This window comes from Microtus oregoni, unplaced genomic scaffold (genome assembly GCF_018167655.1).
Source record: "Microtus oregoni isolate MIOR12 unplaced genomic scaffold, Mior012 000000F_ref0000247, whole genome shotgun sequence".
NCBI classification, from domain to species: domain Eukaryota; kingdom Metazoa; phylum Chordata; class Mammalia; order Rodentia; family Cricetidae; genus Microtus; species Microtus oregoni.
In genome coordinates this window covers 6,566,323-6,589,010 of record NW_024543059.1, presented here as the reverse complement: position 1 = coordinate 6,589,010, position 22,688 = coordinate 6,566,323, and the positions used below count along the sequence as shown (strand labels likewise).

The window sequence follows — 22,688 nt, the reverse complement described above, 5'->3', positions numbered from 1 at the left end:
CTTGGGAGACTAGAGGCAAGTAGAACTCTGAGTTTGAAGCCATCCTGGTCTACAGAGCAAGTTCCTGTGGGATCACGACCCACAGGTTGAGAACCTCTCTTGAAAGTGTTGATGCAGGGACTCAAAGCTAACATATAAAAGAGTTATGTCAGTACCTATGTGATCTCAGGGATCACAACAAACACTCCTCATGACACACACACACACACACACACACACACACACAGAGTAATGCTGTGCTACTTAAGACAGACCCTTTGAAACTTATGTCCAATGGCAGAAAGGAGAGCTTAACAGGAAACAGCATCCGAGGAAAAGGCAGAAAAAAAACCAACATTTCCACTGTTTACAAGCTTAGAATTTAGTCCAGTGTGGTGATGTATGCTGTTAATCCTAGCACACAGGAGATGGCAGAGGCAGGAGCACCTCTGTGAGTTTGAGGCCAGCCTTGTCTATAGCTGGTTACAGGACAGCCAGGGCTGCAGAGATCCAGTCTCAAATAAATAGCACAGAATTTAAAGGACACTATTCAACGAGTAGGTCACGATTTTGAACTCAATTTAATTTTCACAATGGCAGCCCTAAGGAATCTCTAGACCCCACAGTTAAACTAAAGCACAGTTAAACAAACTATCTTAGAAAGAAAACCAAGTCCTAATTGTAGGCAAACGCCAGTCTGTTAGCACAACGTAGGTATGCTATGTCTGCCACTGTGTTCTCAAAATGAACAGGATAAGAATTAAGAGGTAATTCTACAATTGTGTAACAGACATTATATTTATCCTGCTAACTAATAAAGCTTCTTAATCCTAGTGTCTGTGCATGTATTTGATGCACTTATTAATGGCAAGTAGCTACGTATACAAAGGCAAGGACATATAATTGCTCTTCTAAAATGAGGTTTTGAAGGGTAATGATAATAGTCTTGTACTGTGTACATTGTTATCTGTATGTATGGAGCTGACATAACCCAAGAGCAAGAGGTTACTGAAGGTGGGGACATGTTTTCCCCAAGTCCCTGTATGTATCACAATATAACATCGTATCTCCTCACATTAGTGAAATATGTGTCAATTTCTCTTCTAAAACCCAGCTTAGTAGAAGCAGCACTGTGTCTTCTTCATTGTGTTTCCCTGAAGAAAAATTAATATATGAGGATTACGTGTGTCAGTAAAAGTGCTTGCTTGTCTTGTACAAACAAGGCCCTGGATCCATCTCCAGCGACTCAAATAAGAAGTGAAGTATAACATAGAAGGCATGTGCAGAAAGTAACAATACTCTGTTTAAACAGTATACGGTCTGGCGCAGTGATAATTTGAAAGAACTGTACCAGCAACTTAACAATCGTTTTGTCATGTTTTTAGGACTCACATACCTATCCTGTCACCACAATGACACATATAAAATACCTTACTACAAAGCCTCCATGTCAACGCTAGCATACAGGAAACCCTTCCCCGAAAAGGGATGTATTTAGTTGAGAATGGATTGACTGCTCCCTCATCTGGAGTAGAGAAAAGCAGAACCCAAACAGGAACTTAAAGAAGCATTCAGATGGAGACAGATGCACAAAGTCACCCCTGAGATATTACATAGTAAGAACTGGCCAATCACAGATAGGCATAAGCCAAATCAATTTAAAAGTGCAAAATAAATTATTTTAGTTGAAGGTGAGTCATTGTATAATTGCCTTAAATTTTAAAATTGAAATAAAACCATTTTCTTCAAATCAGCTTAACTTACTCCCTTAAAATTATTCATTATTATTTCATTAGTCTCTTCATCTACTTATAAATACAGAAGAAAAATCTTACAACAAAAGCCAAAGGTTTGTTATGAAGATGCTTTATAGAAATACATATACTTTCAAAACATTAAGTATCCAGTGATTATAAACTCAAATTAGAGTCCCTGTCCTCACATTATCAAAATGCTTCTGCTTACTATGTGAGTACTCTTTTTAAGATTTATTTAGTTTATGTAAATGAGTGCTGTATCTGCATGTGTCAGAAGAAGGCATCAGATTCCATTACAGACGACTGGCTGCTGTGAACTGAACCCAGGACCTCTTGAGGAGCAGCCGGTGCTCTTAGTACACCTCCAGAGCGGCTGTGTTTTAGTGGACTCTGCATTCCTACCACTGGGTGGCAGACTGAGCAGGGAAACAACAGAGCCTGGCAAGCACAGTTCAGTCTCAGGAATAAGGCCTCCACTTTATATGTACTCTAAAGCAGTGAATTCCAAACCTACACTCCTGCCACAAATTACAAATAAGAACTACACAGAAACCTCATTTTTGGCAAGTACTGCTTCAAAAGCCTTCTATACCAATTTCCAGTTTATTAGAAAATGCAAGATCAAAACATTAGTAGAGTAAAAACCCATCGCCTAACATAAGAATTTAAAAATATTTATTTAAATTGAATGGGAAGCCAAAATGGGGTAGAAAGGTAAAGGTGAATCTGAGGGAAGTTAGGGGGAAGAGGAGGCAAATATAACCCAAATACACCCTGGTGGTGTACACCTTTAATCCCAGCATTCGGGAGGCAGGTAGATCTCTGAGTTTGAGGACAATCTAATCTACAAGAGCTAGTTTCAGGACAGGCTCCAAAGTCAGAGAAACCCTGTCTCGAAAAAAAAAAAAAAAAAGTACCATAATAACCTCTACCAATGCTCTAAACCAGAATAGTACAGGGGTGGCATGTAGAAAACATAAATTTAAATTTAAGAATTCTCCTAAATACCAACAAGACCAATAAAAGGGAAGCAGAGTTTGAGAATCTCTGCAAACATGAATCAGAGTATTATAAAAAATGTAAAGGCACCTGAAGATGTAAGTGGAATTGGGGCAATTTAGAGAAAACCATGTTCTAAAACGTGATTCACCAAGTGTCCTGGTTTCTACCCGTCCCTATGCTGTAGGCTCCCTTACAACTGAACCAATTTGGACAGAAATTATGTCACCCTCGTTATCATCTTACATAGTGAAAGTTCACAAGTAGCTAAGAAGCGAAACAACCCACCTTGGGCACTTCTAGTTTTCTCTGCTAGAGTGCCGCATTTTGGATTTCTACTAGCCTTCCTAAAACACCAACACGCTTCTTCTATTCTGCGACTTTGTCCTCTCCCCACAACTACTAATGTATCTCACCTTAGTCGCTGATGCTTGTTAGTTTTTTAAAGCACTCTTGGAAAAATCATCTAATCTGCTAACAAAGTCTCAAGCAAATGATGTGTATGTTTCTTCTCAGAAAAATCAACATAAGCTCTTCTGGGAATTGGAAATACTAGAATTTTTACATTTGTATCCAAAAATATTTTACACCTTAAAAAAAATCAGAACATAACCAAACCTGTTACAAGCCCAAGACTTGTGAGGCAGAGGTAAAGTTATTGACGTCTCCAAGTTGGCCTGAACTATTCAGTAAAGCACACAATAAAACAAGGCTGCTTCATTAATAATCCAGACGCATCCTTTTCTCTGTTAAATAAATCTCAGGAATCTATCTCCTATGTCACACATGTGAACACTGTACTTGGTCAATGTGCTCATATGATATAAGTAAGTACGGCTTCAGAGGTGATACCCATCTCCCCTCTTGTATGTTCCAGGAAGGAAGAGTGGAACCAATAAAGACTCTTACAGTGCCCAGATCACTGTTATTTTCTAATCGCCAAGCCCACAGAAGCAAGGAGTCACAGGACGTCCCACATGTAACAATTGAATCTGCCTATTCAGAAAGAGTACCGAATCAGTTAGTTCCCCTGACGATATCCCTCACTCAGAAAGCACAAACAGTAGTCCATGTCCCCAGTGAAACTAGGAAAATGAAAATCTGTGGTCTACCTTCCAGAAGCTTTGCAAACTTCAGAAGCAACAGAAATCCGCTTATTCTAAAAACATCCACTTTACAGAATAACTGAGCATATAACTGAGGACAGGCTCAGTTGAGTACTGTGAAAGTGAAGGCAGGAACATCAGAAGTTAGATACCAGCTTTGGTTATAAATAAAGCAAGTTCAAAGTTAGCCTTGACTACACGAGATCCTCAAACATTACCCTCCAAAAACCATTATGTGAGAAAGGGAGGATGAGACACTATTTGTAATACATACTAATACAATTTGAAAATAATGCTATTTACCAATTCACTGTTTAGAAAACATCAATACAGCCAGACGGTGGTGGTGCGTGCCTTTAATTCCAGCACTAGGGAGGCAGATGCAGGCAGATCTCTGTTAGTTCCCTGAGGCCAGCCTGTTCTACATGAGCGAGTTCCAGGAAAGGCACTAAAGCTACACAGAGAATCAGCTCGGAAAAACTACAACAACAAAACAAACAAACAAAAGACAAAACAAAACAAAAACATCAATCCAGTATACTAGAGTAAGAAATTAGAGGACTCAGTATGCTTTTTAAAGTGAAACTAAATTTACCTTTTCTATTAAAATTAGAAAGACAGTAACATTTTGGATATTTGCTGGTATTATGGATTTATCAGCTTCAAGTACCACTAAATACAAGGCATCTTCATAACCATCCTTCTGATACTAAAATATATTAAAATAAGGCCAGGGAAGGAGATACACACCTTTAATTCCAGCACCTGGGAGACAGCAGGCAAGTATCTGTAATATCTGTATAGCCACTCTGATCTACATAGCAAGCACATGCTAGCCAGAATTACATAATAAGACTCTCTCTAGAAAGAAAGAGGGAAACTGAGGGAAATTAAAAAAGGGAGAGAGAGAGAAGAAAGGTGGAAGGGAGGGAGGGAGGCTCGCTGGCTGGCTAGCAATACATCATACTTAGTACTTCACTGGACTTTTATTTAGCTCCTGTGTGTATCAACCACACAGTAACAACTGCAGCAATGCTAATAATAAAGACTTCAAAATTAAAAGCAGCTGCCTTGTCCATGTAGGTATCTGTAACCAAATAGATGTCACGTGTACAATTTCAAAAACTAAACACTGTCTGTGGATGACATTTGAAAAGTCTGTTAAATTTCTGGAAAAAAAAATTATGTTTCTTGTTGTCATGAGGAAATAATGTCCTATGGAGTACAACCAGCCACCATGGTGGCACACGCCTTTAATCCCAGCACTCGGGAGGCAGAGGCAGGTGGATCTCTGTGAGTTCGAGACCAGCCTGGTCTACAAGAGCTAGTTCCAGGGCAGGCTCCAAAGCCACAGAGAAACCCTGTCTCGAAAAATAAAAAAAAAAATAAAGAAAGAAAGAAAAGAAAAGAAAACTTAAACACCTTTCTATCGTCATTATGCACTAATTTAACTAACTTCCAGTATAATTTTGTCAAATGAGCCTCAAATAAATCGTATGTTCAACTAATATGCCACGACAGGGAATACTACTTGTCCAGTTAGCCTTCCTTAAATTAGACAGATACTGAGTACGAGAACCAGCTTACTCTTTCACTGCTGCTGCCAGACACCTTTTGGAAGACTAGAACTGGCAAGTGAGAAGGGACCTATTTTTAGACCTTCCTATGACATTGTGCTTTAAAGTTCATCTGTTCCTGTTGGAAGTCTTTGGACTATCCCTTACTTAATAGTCTGGCCTAACTGCTGCTCCATCTCTGTTTCAAAAGTAACAAAGATATAATCTCACCATCCTTAAAGTTCTGCTCTACTGTTTTCCTAGCTCTTTCAAGTACAAGCCATCTCCATGGGACATGACTTACTATGTAACAGAATTGCAATGTACCAAAATGAGTGAAGGCTCTAGAATCAAATTATAAATTCACTCTTATCATTATTATGTCTTCAACTATCTCAGTCATTTAGTTTTTTCTTATTTGTTTTGAAATATGGTTGAATGCAACCAAAGCTAGCTTCAAACTAATTCAAACTAAACCTTGAGTTCCTGATCTTCCTCACCCTCAGAAGTACTAGGATTACAAGTGTACTCTGTAGTTGCCTTAACCACTGAGTTTCAAAACCTGTATTTAAGAAATAAGAAATTAATATTTAATTTTCACAATATCCCTGCTTAATTACCAAGATCTATTTTGATTATTTCACAAGCTTTAATGCACCATTACAAATTAATATAGCTTTAATTTAGCATCTGTTTCTCCTAATTGGCATATAATATTTTCAAACCCTTCCCTTGCAAAACCTTCTCTAAGGTCCAATTTTTTTTCACCAACAAGGAAATGCTTAAGCGGGAAATGCTTGCAAAAGCAACACAATACTTACACATATGGTCTCTTCATATAATCTATTTCTGATTATTGCAACAGCTTATTACAAAGCAGGAGAAGCTGTTGTCGCCACTGGAACATTTTACATACATGTCTAACAGTATGTAACAAACAGTAGCAGCTATGGTAGTATTAGAATCTTCTCACTCCAAAGATGAAGGAAAACATACATTCATATTCAGATCCCCCAATAATAAGTGATATAAGCCTTCCTATTTATCCTAAAATCCATATATTCTGTTTTTACTCTCACAAAGCTAATTTCTAGTACAGGCAAGTTCAAAGGACACATCTTAAAAGTTTTACGTATTTCCCATCTCCAAATAACTCAGAAACTCTAAGACTTCACTTATAAGTAAGTTTAAGACAATCGTAAATATCAGAAGAAACTCAACTTTGCAGATACTAAAAGAATGGATGTTTTATGGGACAGATAATGGATTTTTCTCAGGTTCAGATACTGCATCATCAGCTGCTCTAGACAGCTTTAAACTCTCTGCCAGCTGCAACTCCCAAGTAATTTCTTTATCAGCACCTACCCTTTATGACCACCCAGCTAGTTGTGTCATGCATTGATTCTGGGACAGGCAACCAAACTATCCCAAAGTAATACCTTGGTTCACTACAAGTCTCTCTCCTCTCTCCTCCCCCACCCCTCTGCCCCCCCACACCCCTAAACATTTTGCAAAACTGTGAGAACAAAATTAAATGGGAGACTGTGTGTACAAAACCTAAAACACTGAAGTGAATTGAATACCTTACATATGTGCCAAATCAGCTAATGACGATTACATAGTGCCATAAAAGAAAGTTATGAAGGATGAGCTTAGTGGCACATGTCTGTAACCCCAAGATTTAGGAAGCAGAGGTAGGAGGATAGCCACAATGCCCAGGACAACCTAAACTAGAATGAATAGCAAGTTCCAGGCTTTCTAGGAATAAGACCATGTCTTAAAAAGCAAGCAAACAAAAAACTAATGTTGAGAAAGGAAAAACAAAATAAACAAGAAAACATTGCTTTCTAAACCATAACATTTTAGTCATCACACAGCAAGTCTTGGCTCCAAAGAAAAAGCATGGACAGGAAGGATAAAATGGACATGTCTTCCAAACCTGAAAGCTGACGGAAAAATGACTTCACAATAACAAGCCAAGTCAGGCATGGAGCATAAACCTGTAACCCCAGGCCTTAGATAGCTGGGTCAGGAACAATGTCAAAGAATTGACAGTCACTTGGGTTATTACATATGAGTTCAATGTACCCTGCGGAGCAATGTCAAAGAGTTGACGGTCACTTGGGTTACATAGTGAATCGAATGTACCCTGTGCTACATTAGAAGACCATGTCTCGCATCCCAAACAAGCAAACCAGAACTACTTGAGATCAAGAAGAAAAGAATAATCTCCAACACAGCCATCGACCGTATAAATCAAAGCCCAAATTCCCCTAGGCAGTTCACCTGAAATAACATTAGCAACTATAATCTGAAATCAAGTTTCCTATTCTAACCTCGAAGAAATGCTACCAAAGTTCTTCCCTTCCAAAGATAACCTGAAAACAAACCAGGAACAAACAAATGCTAAAGGCAAATTTTCTAGGTATAACTACACACTCAACATAATTAAAGATTATAAACTATATTAGTAAGTTGTTTAATGTTCAGTCATCAGAGGACCAAAAACAAACAAACAAATACCAAGGAGAAGAGGAAACAAGCCAAATAAAAACTACCTGTGCTATCTGCCCCCTAACACCACAGACAGCAAGCACATCAGTCTGATCAGGCAGTAGGACATTCACTGCACAGAAACACAAACTCCTTCCTCTGCTGCTAGCAGTTATCACAGTTACACAGATTTCAGTCAAAACCTCGGCAAGCAATTATATATTTTTTGGAAATGTCGCCCTGACCTACTGTAGAATTCTGGTATTAAAAAGAAAACATATGCATTTCTTGTTGCATAAGAGACACAAGTACACACAACACAGCAGCAGTCCTCCCAGCAAGCAAAGGGTTCTTAATGACACATCTTATAGCCCTAGAGTTATATTAAATAAAGCATAAAATAAGGTTTATGGCAACAATCTCTAATTCATCACTTAATTAAATCTAAGCCTTTACTTTCTTAAAAATAGTACAGGGTGACGGATGGGTTAATGATGCTTCTGGTATACTTTCAAGTCTTCTATTTTGATAAAGCCAAAAGATACAGGACAATTAGTCATTGTAGATCATTTAGTCTATGAAAATAGTTTCAAGCATTGCTACTATCACCTTTTCTTAATACCAAAATCATATTTCTGGTATGAACTCTCTCAACTGGTAAGTGAACCAACTTAAGATCAATATCATACTTAAATTTAACACTAATTGAAATATTAATTCTATTCATGAACAAATTATCACTTAAAAACTGTTGACTGAATAGTTCACTAGCTCAGCACACTAAACCCACTGTCTTCATCAAGACAGTTGTGGTGGAGCACTCCTATAATTCTAGCACTCAAGAGGTGGAGGTAAGAACATCAGGAATTCAATGTCAGCCTTAGCCACGTGAGAACCTCCCTCAAAAATAAAACACAAGCATAAAAGACAATAAATACTTACTAAAAATACTTTTAAACAGCAGAAGTAAATAAAACATTCAGAAGTAAATAAAACAGTCCCTATTTTCAGGAATAGGCGCTGTAGCACAAAAATAAATAAATACACACAGACACACACACCAGCAGAAAGGCATGGAAAGCAATTTCATTACAATTGCTACGGGGCACAGCTGGGCAATTAGAATTTAAAAGTCCTGTCCTTCCCCAAACAAATGCATCCGACCTAATGCATGAAACGGACCCTTTGACAAGCCAGGTGACTGAACTGGGGTCTTAAAAAGTAAACATGACGGGCTGGAGATGGCTCAGCAGTTAAGAGCACTGACTACTCTTCCAGAGGACCCGGGGTTCAATTCCCAGCACCCACATGGCAGTTCACAACTGTCTGAAAATGCAGTTCCATGAGAACTAACACCTTCACACCAATGCACATAAAATAAAGTTAAATAAGTCATAAAAAAAATTTAAAAAGGTTAAATTATAAAAAAGTAAACATGAGATGTGTTTGAAAAAGCTGACAGAAGACTTTTATCATCAAATATTTTCACTTGCATATTTTCAATAAGAGTATGAGAAATTTCACATTTTGTTAGCCATTTTTTTCCTAAAACAAAATCACATAAAAGAATACTACCCTCTCCCTGCCAATAGTAGCAAGATATACAAGCTCTGTTTTTTAAGTAATAATATACTAGCAGATGGGACAGAACACTGATGGAAAATAAAGCAAGAGCTCATAGACAAATTGTCTCTGACAGTAGTTTCCAAAGCCTATGGTGGTGGTTTCCAAAGCCAAGAACAAAAGAGCTACAGAAGCACAAATATCACATCACAGACTAGCAGAGGAAGCAGGCAATTTAGAAAATAAGCAAGCTGAGCAATGGATTTCCCTAAGGTCACACAAAGAGAAGGCTGGTACCCCAGACTCCTCACTGTGAGTTCCCCTCTTGAAGTTGTTATTTGCAAATAGAAGCTTACATATTTATAGACATTTATTTCTCAAACAAGTCTCCTATTTGCCAGTCTTAAGTGTTCTGTGAGCTAAAGGATTTCTCCAGACTTACAGTCAAGGTTCTTTATTACCATCTAAAAGTTAAATATATTCTGACCAAAAAGAAAAAAAGTTAAGGCTAGGGACTTGTCATGGTAGTAGGAATGCTTGCTTAGTATGCCCTAAGGCTCTGGGTTCAATCCCCAGCACTGCAAGATAAATAAATTAAATGGATAAAATGTCAATGTTCGTCTGTCCATCCGTCCTTCCTTTCTTCCTTCTTTCTAAGGAAGGAGGGGTTGGAGCAGGGTCTCACTATAGCCCTCACTGGCCTGGAACTCTAGAATAGTCTGACCACAAACTCTTAGCAATTGTCTCCGTCTCCTGGGTGCTGGGATAAAAGATGTGCACCACCTTCATAAACTAGAACAAGACTACTAAGTACATTTTAATAGGGTTTTATAAGTATGCTGATACATATCAATGCTAAAAAACAGGGAAAAACCACGTCAAATGTTAGCTGTTCTCCCATAGTGTGTACACTGTACTGTATCTTAACCTAACTAACTTTACCCAATTTGTGTAATACTCAAGTTTCCTTAAGCTTTTAAGTAATGTTTACCTTGCCAGGAATGATGGTACATGCCTTTAAACCCAGTACTCAAACTGAGACCTGGTCTCAAAATGGAGAGAGAGGGAGGAGGGAGGGAGGGGAGGAGGCAGGGAGGAAGGGTTTAAAGTAGGAAGGGAGGGAAATCTTTACATTAGGTCAAATTTAGTTATATATTAAGCCTTTGTTCTTCAATTATCCACATCCTCAGTACTTGTCACTGTATTAATAACAAAGTAACATTAAAAAACTGAAACAAATGATAGTATCCAGGACAACAATACAATGTGGTGATACTAAGTACATACAGATGTTGGATCTAGACACTATTTCAAGTCTGGCCCAGAGTAGTGATTTGTTACCCCACCACTTGGAAGGCTGAGGAAGGAGAAATCCCGAATTTGAGAAGAAGCTGGCAAACAGTGAAACCCTGTCTCTAATAGCCAAGCTTAGTGGGCCACCTATAACCCCAACACTCAGGAGACTGAGACAGAAAGACTGAAGTGAGTTTGAGGACTGCCCAGGCTTAAATACAAGAATCAGCAAAACAAATAGAACTACACAGCACTGTCTCAAAGGAAAAAACAAACAAAAAACAAAGAGTTGAGGCCATAATCTAGTAACTTAAGCTTCTAGTAAGCAAAAATAGAAGATCAAATTCAGCTTCAAAGCAAGCAAAGCTGTCTTTTCCCATTTCTATGCTGGCAAAAGTAAATACACATTGGTTCCAATAATGGTACAATTTCAACAAAGCTACCGAGCAATAACCTCTGACTAAAGATGTGTGGTTATAACTCAACTCCTACAATTACTCTACACTTTTGACCCTTCCAGCCACAAAGAAGTCCACTCTCACATAGAGCACGTGTTAATTCAGACCGCTGCAGTCTCCTACCCAAGCGTGTCTGTACGCTCTTTCCCTCTGCATGAACTTACTCCTCTCTACTCACCACTGAAGACCCAGCTGCCCCATGGATCAAAGGCAGTACCTGCCATTCTTTGACACTCAATGGCATTAGATTGCTATCTATCTTACATTGCCTGGTAATACAAATACAGTTCCTATATATGTCATTTTCCCTACTAGATTAAGGACCCCAGTCAGCAATTTTGCTTTTAGATTTGAATAATCACCACACAATAACCTGGGCATATATTAAAAGAAGGCGGTCAACATGTAATTATTATTAAGGAGTTTAATTTCTACCATACTATAAGTCTCATTTGGTAGATTCAGCTTTTAAAACACTCAGAACAACTGCTCATTTAGAGACAAACACATCTAAATAAAACTGAATAAATCAAAGAGAACACTCTAAAAATCTTTATTATTCACTATCATCTAATGAGTTTATGTCCATTCATAAATAAATATAGGGTTCACTTCAAAGACTAGATTTCTGAACAAGCACACAATAAACAAAAGATGACAGAATAGCTGATTTCATTTATTAAGAAAGAAAGAGTTATGCATAACAACATTTAAAACACTTTCAGTCTTCTGTTCCCGCTTCCCTGTCCTCTGCAGCCTACAAAGTTAGGAAAAAGCACTCCCCATCTTCATGGCACTGGCATTTAATAACAGCAAAGGGAGAGGGACTCCAAGATAAAGATCAGTGGAGTGAGGTTGAAGACAAAGTCTGTCAAGGTAACAAGACCTTTATTTAAGGGCTCCCCAGCCTCATTCAGCCTCTTCTCCAAACACTGCATTGCATCATCCAAGGTTTTTCCACACTATAAAGCTCTTTCTACCTCCCTCTCACTGTACATGCTAATTTAAAAATAACTCTTTATATACCTGCAAAAGCACTATACATTCTTTAAAATCTGGTCCCCTCCCTGTGAAGGCTTTGCTAACCTCCTTTCAACATAATTCTTCCCTCTTACTTTGAAACTTCACACATGAACTATATACATATCTCAATGGATTTCAATTACTTGGTAGTTTTACACTTATTGTCCTTTTAGGGGAAAGACAAATTCACATCTTCATGCTCTTTCTGAACCTTAGCACCCCACTCACTGTATCTATCCAAGACTGGATTAGGCCCTGATCAATATTAATTAAAAGCTAGGTATGATAATTCACACCTGGGATCCCAGGACGTAAGAAAGACTGCTGCGCTCCAAGGTAGCAGTAAGACTTTGTCTCAAATAAATAAATAAATAAACAAAAACCAACCACAAATCAGCCTTCAATCCCAGCAGAGACAGGCAAATCTGAGTTCAACATCAGCCTGGTCAACAGACAAGTTCCAGGACGGCCAGGGCTACACAGGGCTACCCTGTCTCAAACAAAACACACAAAACAAAACAACAACAACAACAACAAAACCTTTTTTCTTTCAATATTAAGTTTTCTAAAGACTGTCATTAAAATATCATTAAATAAGAGTCTTAGAAAAATGAGTCTCATGAAAAGACAAACCCATGATCTCAGTAGGCCTTCTGAAACAGCACGGAAACAAGGAGGGAAAGGATACAGCTGAGGCAGGGCACAAAAACAACCATCACCACACAAAGTAGTGTATTAAAAATAAATCCTTCATTTTTTACTATTTCTATTTACATTTTAAATGTTTCTACCAGTATTCTCTATCATAACACACACAGGTATTTAGTAAATAAAGTCTTATATTCTACTACAAGGTATATACTATTGGAGATAACCGAAAGTTTAAGTCTAAGGCTGTCTGGAATTTACTTTTAAGAACTGTATAAGCACATAATCCTAGAAAGCAGAAAAGCTAAAGGAAAGATTTTACTGACAAAATTATGCTTAAAATCAAATATGCCAACAACAGGTAGACCCTGGAATAAATATTTTTGTGTCAAACTGACACAAATTTTTATATGAACTAAATCCAAATATTTCTTCCCCAATTGGCATCATTCCTTCCCTGTCAGAGCAGAGTAAGAGTGTCCTTGAGTCTGGAAGAGCTCTTCAGGCAAGGCAGTGACACAGCAAACAGTACCACTCTCCAGCATCTTCCTTTTCCTCTCCTAAGATCCAAAGCACTACTCAATTCTACTTTATGAAAAGCAACGGAAACCTCACCCCTACTTGACCCAGCCAGCATCTTTGATTGCATACTTGTCCCATGCTGCACTTGGCAGGGGAAAAGAGAAAATATGGGGATCCTTTCTATAAACAATTAAATTACAAGAGCTACAAGAAAACACCTTTGAGAGATAAAACGTATCATTATAGGCAAGTACAAGACATCTCTGTAGGAACAAAAACATTGTCTACTAATGCTTCACCTCTTCACACAATTAAAAACAACACATAACCACATAACTCAGAACCTAAAAACATAGTGATCAAGTAGTCTATCCGGAGAGAATGCTTGAGCCAAATAATTCTACTCAATCATCAACACACACTGGCCAACACTACAGGTAAACATTTCTATTTCCACGTTACATGAAGGTAGTACAACTGAACTTTACTTTGTCTCCTATTTTGGTCTCCATTCTCTCTTAGACAGTCCAGCTGAAATTTACCTGCCACTATGCAAAGCACTAAGAGGTATGCCTTTAAAATGGGATTAGGCCACAGGACCTAACCTTCATGAGTTGTTCATGTCATTATTGTGAGAGTGGGTTAGTTATCAAAGCAAAAGTTCTTGTGTTCTTTACCACGTGATAGCCTCCACCATGTCAAGCTCTAGCAAGAAGGCCTTCACAGAGGCTGGAACACTGATACAGGACTTCCCAGGCTCGAGAACCATGAGAAAGAAATTTATTTACTTTCCAAATTATTCAATATGTGATATTCTTTAAAAGTAGCAGAAAAAAGATTAAGACACATCTTCACACCACATATCAGTTCAAAAGTAATCAATCAAGCCTATGTGTAAGAGCTAAAACTATAATCAAAGTGCTAGAGACAAGTGTAAGCTTGAATCAGCCAACGGTTTCTTATATACGATAGCACTAACCACCAAAAGAAACAGATGTTCACCAATAATAAGTACTTCTGTCTATCAAAGGGCACTATCAAAATGTGCAAAGGCAGAGAGATGCCATAGTGGGTAAAAGTGGTTGCCATAAAAATCTGAGAATCTGCCCCCAGGGGTCTGGGAAGATGGCTCAGCAGTTGAGAGCACTGGCTGCTTTTTCAAAAAACCTGGGTTCAATTCCCAGCACCCATATGGCAGCTCACAACTCTCTGTAACTCCAGAGGATCTGACAACTTCATATAGACACACACACAGGCAAAACACTGATGCATGTAAACCAAAAATAAATGACATCTTTAAATAAAAAAAAAAAAAAACTTGAGAACAAGTTAAAAGAAACCATAAATGACACAGACCTCAGTACACTTTTCACAAAAACTGGCTCAAAATGATTACAGAACCAAATGAAAATTACAAAACAAAGTTTCTCAAAGACAATATGAGGACTAATACAAATGATTTTGGATTTGGTGATTAGATTTCTTTTTCTTCTGGTTTTTTGAGACAGGGTTTCTCTGTTGCTTTAGAGTCTGTCCTGGAACTTGCTCTGTAGACAACGCTAGCCTCAAACAGAGATCCACGTACCTCTGCCCCCTGAGTCTGGGATTAAAGGCGTGCACCACCACTGTCCAGCCTTTAGGGATGGCTTTTTAGCTACAACACTAAAGGTGTAATCCAAGAGGAAATGAACGGCACTCACCCTTTGATGCTCTGACCTTTAGTGCAGCTCCTCAGGTGGTGAGCCCAACCATACAATTATTTTTGTTGCTACTTCATAACTTAATTTTGCTACTGTTGTGAATCATAATGTAAATATCTGATATGCAGGATATCTGACAGGTGACCCCCTATCAAAGGGTCACTCGACCCCAGGGGTTGAGAACCACTCACTGGTCTAAAATATACTGTAACTAAATGTTTCTGCTTTCTAAAAGATGCAAGGAAAAAGGAAAAAAAAGAACTAGCCACAGAGTATTTAAAAAAGATGTTTGACAAGTCAATTATCCAAAATACACACAAAAAATAAAAACAAAAGTCCCCTCTTAAAATTCAGTAAGAAAACAAAGATTCTGACTTTTAGGAAGAGTCAAATACTGTAACAGAAGAAACCCCTCAAAGACCTACAGATACCAACCAAGCACAGGACGAACTATGGTAAGGCATGATATGAACAGTATGAACCCTAGCACTCACCTCCAAAGAGTGGTCAGTAAAAACATCATCAAATGCATGACAAGATGCGAACGGGACTTATCATTCATTGCTGACAGGAATAAAAAGGGACAAGGTGACTTTGGAAAACGGTTTAGCGGTTTCTCACAAAACATACTACATGGAACATATACACAAAGAAATGCTGCTAAGAGCTTAAAATGTAATTGGCAAAACGTGGACATCCTTCAACAGAATGAACAAATAATCCATGGCACATACAAAGAATGTTATTCAGTGTTTGAAGGAAATGATCAGTGTTCCACACCGAAAGACAGGGTCATTTGAAGTGTGTATACAGGCTGTAAAGTCCATGTGAAAAGGCTACTATTGTATGCAAGATCCCAATCACACAGCTTTCTGAAACAAGCCAGGAAGATGGTGAAAGATCAGAGACTTCAAGAGGTTTGGGAAACCACAAAGCATTACAGGACAGCCAAATTAACCCTATATGACAATGTAATAGTGCATATACGCATATATTTGTCCAACCTACACTTACAAAAGCAAGAGTGAATCCTAATATGAACTGCTCAGTGGTGGTGGTGGTGGTGGTGTATTAAGACAGGTTCATCAATTATACAAATATACCACTTTAGTCAATACTTTTGACAATACAGATGTGGGAATATGATTACATGAGAAGCCTCTATAAAGTGAGTAGCGCTCTAAGAAACATTCGTCTTGCTGAAACCTTAGCATACTCCAAAATTAGACTTGAGCTCAATGTCCAGTCCACCTCTTCCTGAATGTGACCTTGCAGAGAAACACAGCCTCTCACGTAAAGTCACTAAAGGAAAGAACAAGTTAATAAATGCAAAGCATCTCACACATAATAACCCCAAAAGAATATTCATTAAAAAAAAATCAATAGTGACATGTGCCTATAATCCTAGCACCTGGGAAGCAGAGGCAAGAGTCCCAGGAACTTAAGGTTATCACCAGTTACATAGTGAATTTGAGGCTAGTCTGGTCTATATGGGACCCTGTTTCAAAAAATAATATTAATAAATAAAACTAGGCATAAGCCCAAAAGATATACACCAGCTTAACTACAAATATGAGAAATCCTCCCAAAATCCAGCAAATCAAAACTCTGAATGTAATTTTAATGCAAAACCTTAGGTTCATCAATATAACTTTTTAATGAATTCATTAGTCAAAATTAACAGAATAATTCTTCATGAAAAGAATATACACAATGAACACAAAATTCAGAAAGGTCATATTCAAAATTCCAATTATCTAGAAAAATATATAAACTACTTCAACTAGGAACACATGAGAGAGAACACAAAGTATTACAGGACAGCCACTTTAACCACCAAAAGAACAGGAAGAGCTAATACTAAACCTTTACTTTCAAAGTCTAGGGCTACCTCTTCAGGGTAGGACTCCAACCTCTTCCCAAGAAACCTTTATATTCTGCTTCTTACCGATTTGATTTTTTTCTTAAAACAGTAACATTAAACACTCTGAAAATAAAGAAAATAAACATGCAACTTTCTATGAATTGTGGTAAACTTTCATTGTAATATTCTAAATAATGATCAATGTAAACCCTTTTATTTAAACTAAAGCAAAACTTTGGGGCCTGGTGGCATAGGTCTATAATCACAATACACAGAAAGCTGAGGCAGAAGGATCACAAGTTCAAGGGCTATAAAGAACACTCAAGGCTACCCTGTCTCAAGAACAAAAATAAGAAAAGGATTATGTATACAGTTCAGCGGTAGAGCCCTTGCCTGGCATCTGTAAGGCCCTAGATTCAATCCCAATTATTGTAAATTAAATCGACTTTGATAACTAGAATTTTTAAAGAGAGTATTTTAAAATATGAATGTATTCCATGCAAATGCTTTGCAGGCAATCATGGACGTGCATGCTTGTCATCAACCCCATCTCAAAGGAGGCAGAGGCTAGAATCTGACTTCAATATGAACCTGGGCTACATAGACTCCCAGGCCAACCTAAGCATGCAAAACACAATAGCCAAGTCACTATGAAGTGTTTGATTTCTCACTTGCACCTCTAAACTAAATGATACTTTAAAATTATCTACATAAACGAGATACATAGTAAACCTAAAACACAATTCTCCAATTATGTATTAAACACTTCTTAAATGCAATCACTTTTAAAAAATGTTTTAGAATTCATTTGGTAATTACAAACAGAATGTCAGCTCTCAAAAGTTTCTCTGGACAGTGGTAGCACACACCTTTAATCCCAGCACTGGTGAGGCAGAGATTGGCTGATCTCTTTGAGTTTGAGACTAGCCTGGTCTACAAAGCAAGTTCCTGGAAAGCCAGGGCTACACAGAAAAACACTGTCTTGAAAAACCAAAATCCAAAAACCAAACCAAACCAAACCAAAATGGTGGTCTTGGGTTCCACAACATCAGATCCAAATCATTTGGTAGAAAACAAGCTGTGTCTGAACACACACATTTTTGTCATTACTCCACGCACAATACACAACTGCTGACACAGCATTCACATCGCAGCAGGTTTAGGGAATGTACAGGAGGACGTGTAAGTTGTGTGCAAACACTGCACCTTACACAAAGGACTTGAACTGTTGTAGACTTGGGCGGGGAGACAGTTGTGTCTGAAAATTTAAGGTTGTGTCTTCTATCTTTATTACAATAGCCATTAGAAGTCTGAAATCATGATTATTTGTCAAGTTTAAAAACTCTTCGCAGTAGGAACATTAGTAAACACTTTTATGACCAATACCTAGAAACAAAAAAATTTCAATAAGCATATGAATTAACAATAATCACTTCCTAATATGGAAAAATATTGACAAGGAAGTACACAAAAGCCACCTCTACGTGCTCAAGGATTTATAGGGGCAGCAAATTACTAGGTATATTTTAGTTAAATGCTACCATTTTAAAAAATACAATTGTTTCCACTCAGTTCAAATAAGCAGATGTTGGTAGATGAAAACATTAAAAAGCCTAAGAGAACTAAGCTTTCAAAATTAAGAAAAATTCTTAAAGGGGAAAAATTAATTGAACTGATTCATTTATTATATAGCCTGAAATTCTTGACACTGACACTGAAAATTGTCTGTGAATAACTTTTCAAAGCAGACTGAAGAGGGAAGGGAGAGTTGTAATTAGTGAGATTTTGCTAAAATATTAGTAACAGTTTTACAGTAAAGGGCAAACTGTCACTGTTTTAAACCTAAGACAGGCATCTCATCACTAACACACTAGTATGAAAACATTAGCAATATGCTCAAGCTCTAAAACACGGGAGTTTGGAAACACAGCTGTAGTAGAGGAAAAGTACAGATATAAGATTAACCCTAAAGACCAACTAGTTCAAATCTACAGTAGTAACTATTACAAAAGCTCACTAACTTATTAAACCACAACCTTTGCTCCTACCCTCAAATACCTATCTTCTAGCCATTCCAGCAACATTTTAGAATCATGACTGCCACTGAAGATGCAGGCTTTACAAAGGCTCTATCTGTAGTCATAATCTATCATTCTGAGTGAAAGGGAAATATTTCCTATATTCCCAAGCATCTTACGCCCCTCCACACCAAAAAAACAAGAACTGAAAAACCACAAACACAGTATTGAAACAAACAGGATTTTGTATCACAGAAACGGGCATTATAGCGTAGGCCTGGACAGCTGAGGCAGAAGGATGCTCTCAAGTGCAAGCCCAGCTTGGGCTACACAGCCAATTTTGAGACAAGCCTGGAACTGGAAGGAGGGGTGTGAACAGAAACGTCTACTCGGATTAGTCTACATTTTCAAAAGCATTCACGATGTAGTCACACTGTCCTGAAGATGTTTACAGAAGTGTCATCATTCAAGTCCACTCTCTAAAGAGGGAAGACCGTTAACAGCAGCCTGTGTGAGCACCACGGCCAACAAAGACAAGAGTTTCATAAAACTTTTCCACAGCGAGGGAACAAATCACAATGAGTAATGGGTTTGTCTGTGAAAATCACTTGTTCACACAGCACTTAGAGAGCAATGGATCTGAGAAGAATTCACACGCTGGGTTTTGTTTTTTGGGGTTTTTTTGTTTGTTTTAAAGTGCAAACCTCACAACCAAAGTCTAAATGCGAAGCAAGATTCCTTACAGCGAATTCCCTTTCAGGGCAAGCTCACTCTTGCTTCACAGGGCAAAGCAACTTTCATGTAGGATGAAAGTCATTTCAGCTAACGTGTCCAGGAGTCATTTAAAGAGACTTTACTATCGTTCACTATGGCTCTATTTTTTTCTTGAAATGTTCCACTGACTCAAGGATGGAGTGATCCACTGAGCTTTGTACCCTGAGGCAAAGGAGCAACCAGAAAAAGGAGGTGGTTTTACAGGTGGCTCCTGGGTTAGAAAACAATGGGGAGGAGTCTGTTCTAGAAACGGTGGCTAAGTTAGTGCCGCTGCAGTAAAGGTTTGCGGCTGAAGCGAGCGCAGTTACCCAAAATACAACCACACAAACGAAACCGCTTCCAGACTTGAGTACTTGTACCTACATTTATTAATCCACTTCGAATCCCAGCACTTCACACTCGAGCTTCCAAATTCAAACCGCCAACGTTAACAGTTCCCAGAACGACACCAAAACCAGTAAAGCCCTTTTCCATGTCCCCGTGTGAATTGACAAAGGGAGAGATCGGGCATTCACAACTCGCCCAACTTTACACTCAAGACAGTATAGTGATGGCAAATAAAGACAGTAACTCCCCACCAACGCTGTTCCCACACTACACCGAAGCCCTTTGTTTCTACTCCCCGCAAACGTAAATGGAACAGAAGCCGAGAAGCTCGGCGTAATACTGAAGGAAGGAGGTAACAAAAAGCCAAAGGAACTTAACGGAAGCTACAGAGGCAGAGATAACCCGAAAGGTCGATAGAAAAGTAGGAAAGGCAACCCAAAAGGAATGGGAGGAAAATCTAGGGTGTTGGGAACCACTTCAAGGGCTGCCAAGTGACAGGAATCTGGGCCCACCAAGCCGAGTTAGGACGGAAATCCGAAAAAGAGCTAACGGGAGGGGGGAACAATGGGGCGGTGAGTCCCGGAGCTAGCGAGGCGACACCGAGCCGAGAGCGGCCAGGAGATCCGGGACGGGTGGGGAGGAAGGGCAAAGGGCTGCCCGGAGCTGGGAAAGGAGTTCGGGCGAGCACCCGGGTGGGTGGCAAGTTGGTGGAGCGCGATGGGGCACGGTGGCGCCTAGAGCCAGGAGGAGAGGGTCTCGGGGGATCTCCGGGTGGGGAATGGCTTGTCACGCTGCTTTCTCTTTGGAGAAGAGAGCGGAGGCCGCGGAAGGCAGGTGTGATGGAAGCGGCATCGGAGCCACGGCGCAGCTGAGACGCAGGGAGGGAAAAGGCAGCTCGAGAGGGAGAAGAAAAAGATGGAGAGGGGGCGGGGGGCTTCACTCACAGTCCAGGTGCTTCTTCTTGGGGCCCATGATCTCGTGGGTCGTGGCCTTGCATACCGTCTTGGAGACCGCGGAGCCGGTGACACTGTGCTGGGCCGCGGTGATTCGGTCCGTCAGGCTCTGGCCAGACATCTCTGCGGCTCGTCCGCCAACCCCCTTCCGCTCGGCAGCCGGCGGGGCCTGGGACCCCCAAGCGCCCGAGGGTCCCCACCCCCCACCGCACCCCCGACCCCCACCGGCTCCCGGCCCGCCCGCTCGCCTGCCGGCCTGGGGCGGGGCTCAGGGCCGCGCGCCGCCACCCGCCCGCAGAGCCCCCAGGCTCGCGTGTCCCCCCCGCGGGCTCCTACACCCAGTCGGGGGTCACTCCCGAGCCCCGCGCCTCAGCCTCAGCCCACCCTCTGCCCGGGATCAGCTGGAGCCCGGTCGGGCCAGAGGGACAGGCAACTGCAGGGAAAATGGCGGCGCCAGGCTCCTCCTCGGAGCTTTCCGGGCGGCCCCGGCGTCACGTGACTCGGGTCCCGCCCCCTGGCTCCCTTCCTCCCGCCCCTCGCTCCCTTCCCTTCCCGTTCCTCTCCGGCGCGCGCCCCCCCTTCCTCCTCCTCCTTCTCCTTCTCCCTCCCTCGCTCGAGCGAGGGCAGAGCCGGGCGACGGCGGCGCCCGCGCGCGCGTGCGCGCGCCCGCGCGACGTGGTGGAACCCGCCCGGCGGGCGCAACAGGAGGCCCGGCCCGCGGGGGCCGGCGAGCGGCTCGCCGCGTCACGTGACGCGCCCCTGCCAACAGGTCGCCCCAGGCGGGGCCCGCGTGTCACCGGGGCGGGGTGGGGGGGAGGGGGCCGTGGGAGGGGGCGGCCCGCATCGGCCCCCGCGTCCCCTCCCAGGCCTGGACGTGACAAAGAGGTGAGGCCGCCGCCTGCACGCAGCTTGTCCCCGCGGTGGAGGTGTCTGGGCTCGCCGGGCTGCTCCGCGCTCAAGTTGGCGACGACCCCGTGGCCCTCCGCAGGTCGAAAAGGACTCGGCCCCAGCCGGACTCTTCGGAGCCTCCAGGCAGGCCTCTTGGCTGTGGGACTATTCCATTACACGTACACACCGGGTTTGGTTTGATTTTTTTTTTTTTAATATCAGAAAGGTCTTTTCGCACCCCTTCGTTTTCCTTGGGAGTGTTGGAAATGTCACCTAGTTTTGTTTATCTCGACTACTAAAAGGCGCCACAGACGTTCCTGCCTATCTAAATTTAGATATCAAGCAGCCCGGTACTCATTTAACACGGTGTCCAATACGACAGGAAACACATAGCTTCAGTGGAATTTGAAAAGGGAAGTAGTAGGGTGATGTCAACAGTGATTAACTTGACCCTACAAGGCTGACAACTTGGGACATGAAAGGTCCACACCATAGAAGGAAGTGAGCCTGGTCGGTAAATGGAGAAGTCCCATTCAGGGAGTCAGACATCAGTACCTGCGATCTCCCCTGGTTTAGTCTTTCTTCCCTTTGGCCTCTTTTCTCCTCTTGTGTGAGCCAGATTTCCATGGAAAGATATTGACGCTGCCCGGTAGGCATTTTAGAACAGTATGACATCCTGAGACTCTGATCTATGAAATCCAGACGATCTATTAACAAGGCCTTTTAAAATGTTACTAATGCTCTCTGCGTTTAACTCAGGCTTAGGG

At 40.7% G+C, this 22,688-nt stretch overlaps 1 protein-coding gene across 16 annotated transcripts in view; it reads right to left on the bottom strand.

The window, feature by feature from the left end:
- Picalm (phosphatidylinositol binding clathrin assembly protein) overlaps positions 1-21,266 on the bottom strand; it is an 80,201-nt gene extending 58,935 nt beyond the window's left edge. For all 16 annotated transcript variants that reach the window (XM_041661002.1, XM_041661692.1, XM_041661093.1 and 13 more), the window contains exon 1: positions 21,025-21,266. In XM_041661002.1, coding sequence (XP_041516936.1) covers positions 21,025-21,154 — 130 coding nt within the window. In that variant the 5' untranslated portion in view covers positions 21,155-21,266. The remainder of the gene's footprint in view (positions 1-21,024) is intronic.
- Positions 21,267-22,688: the final 1,422 nt, after the last annotated feature.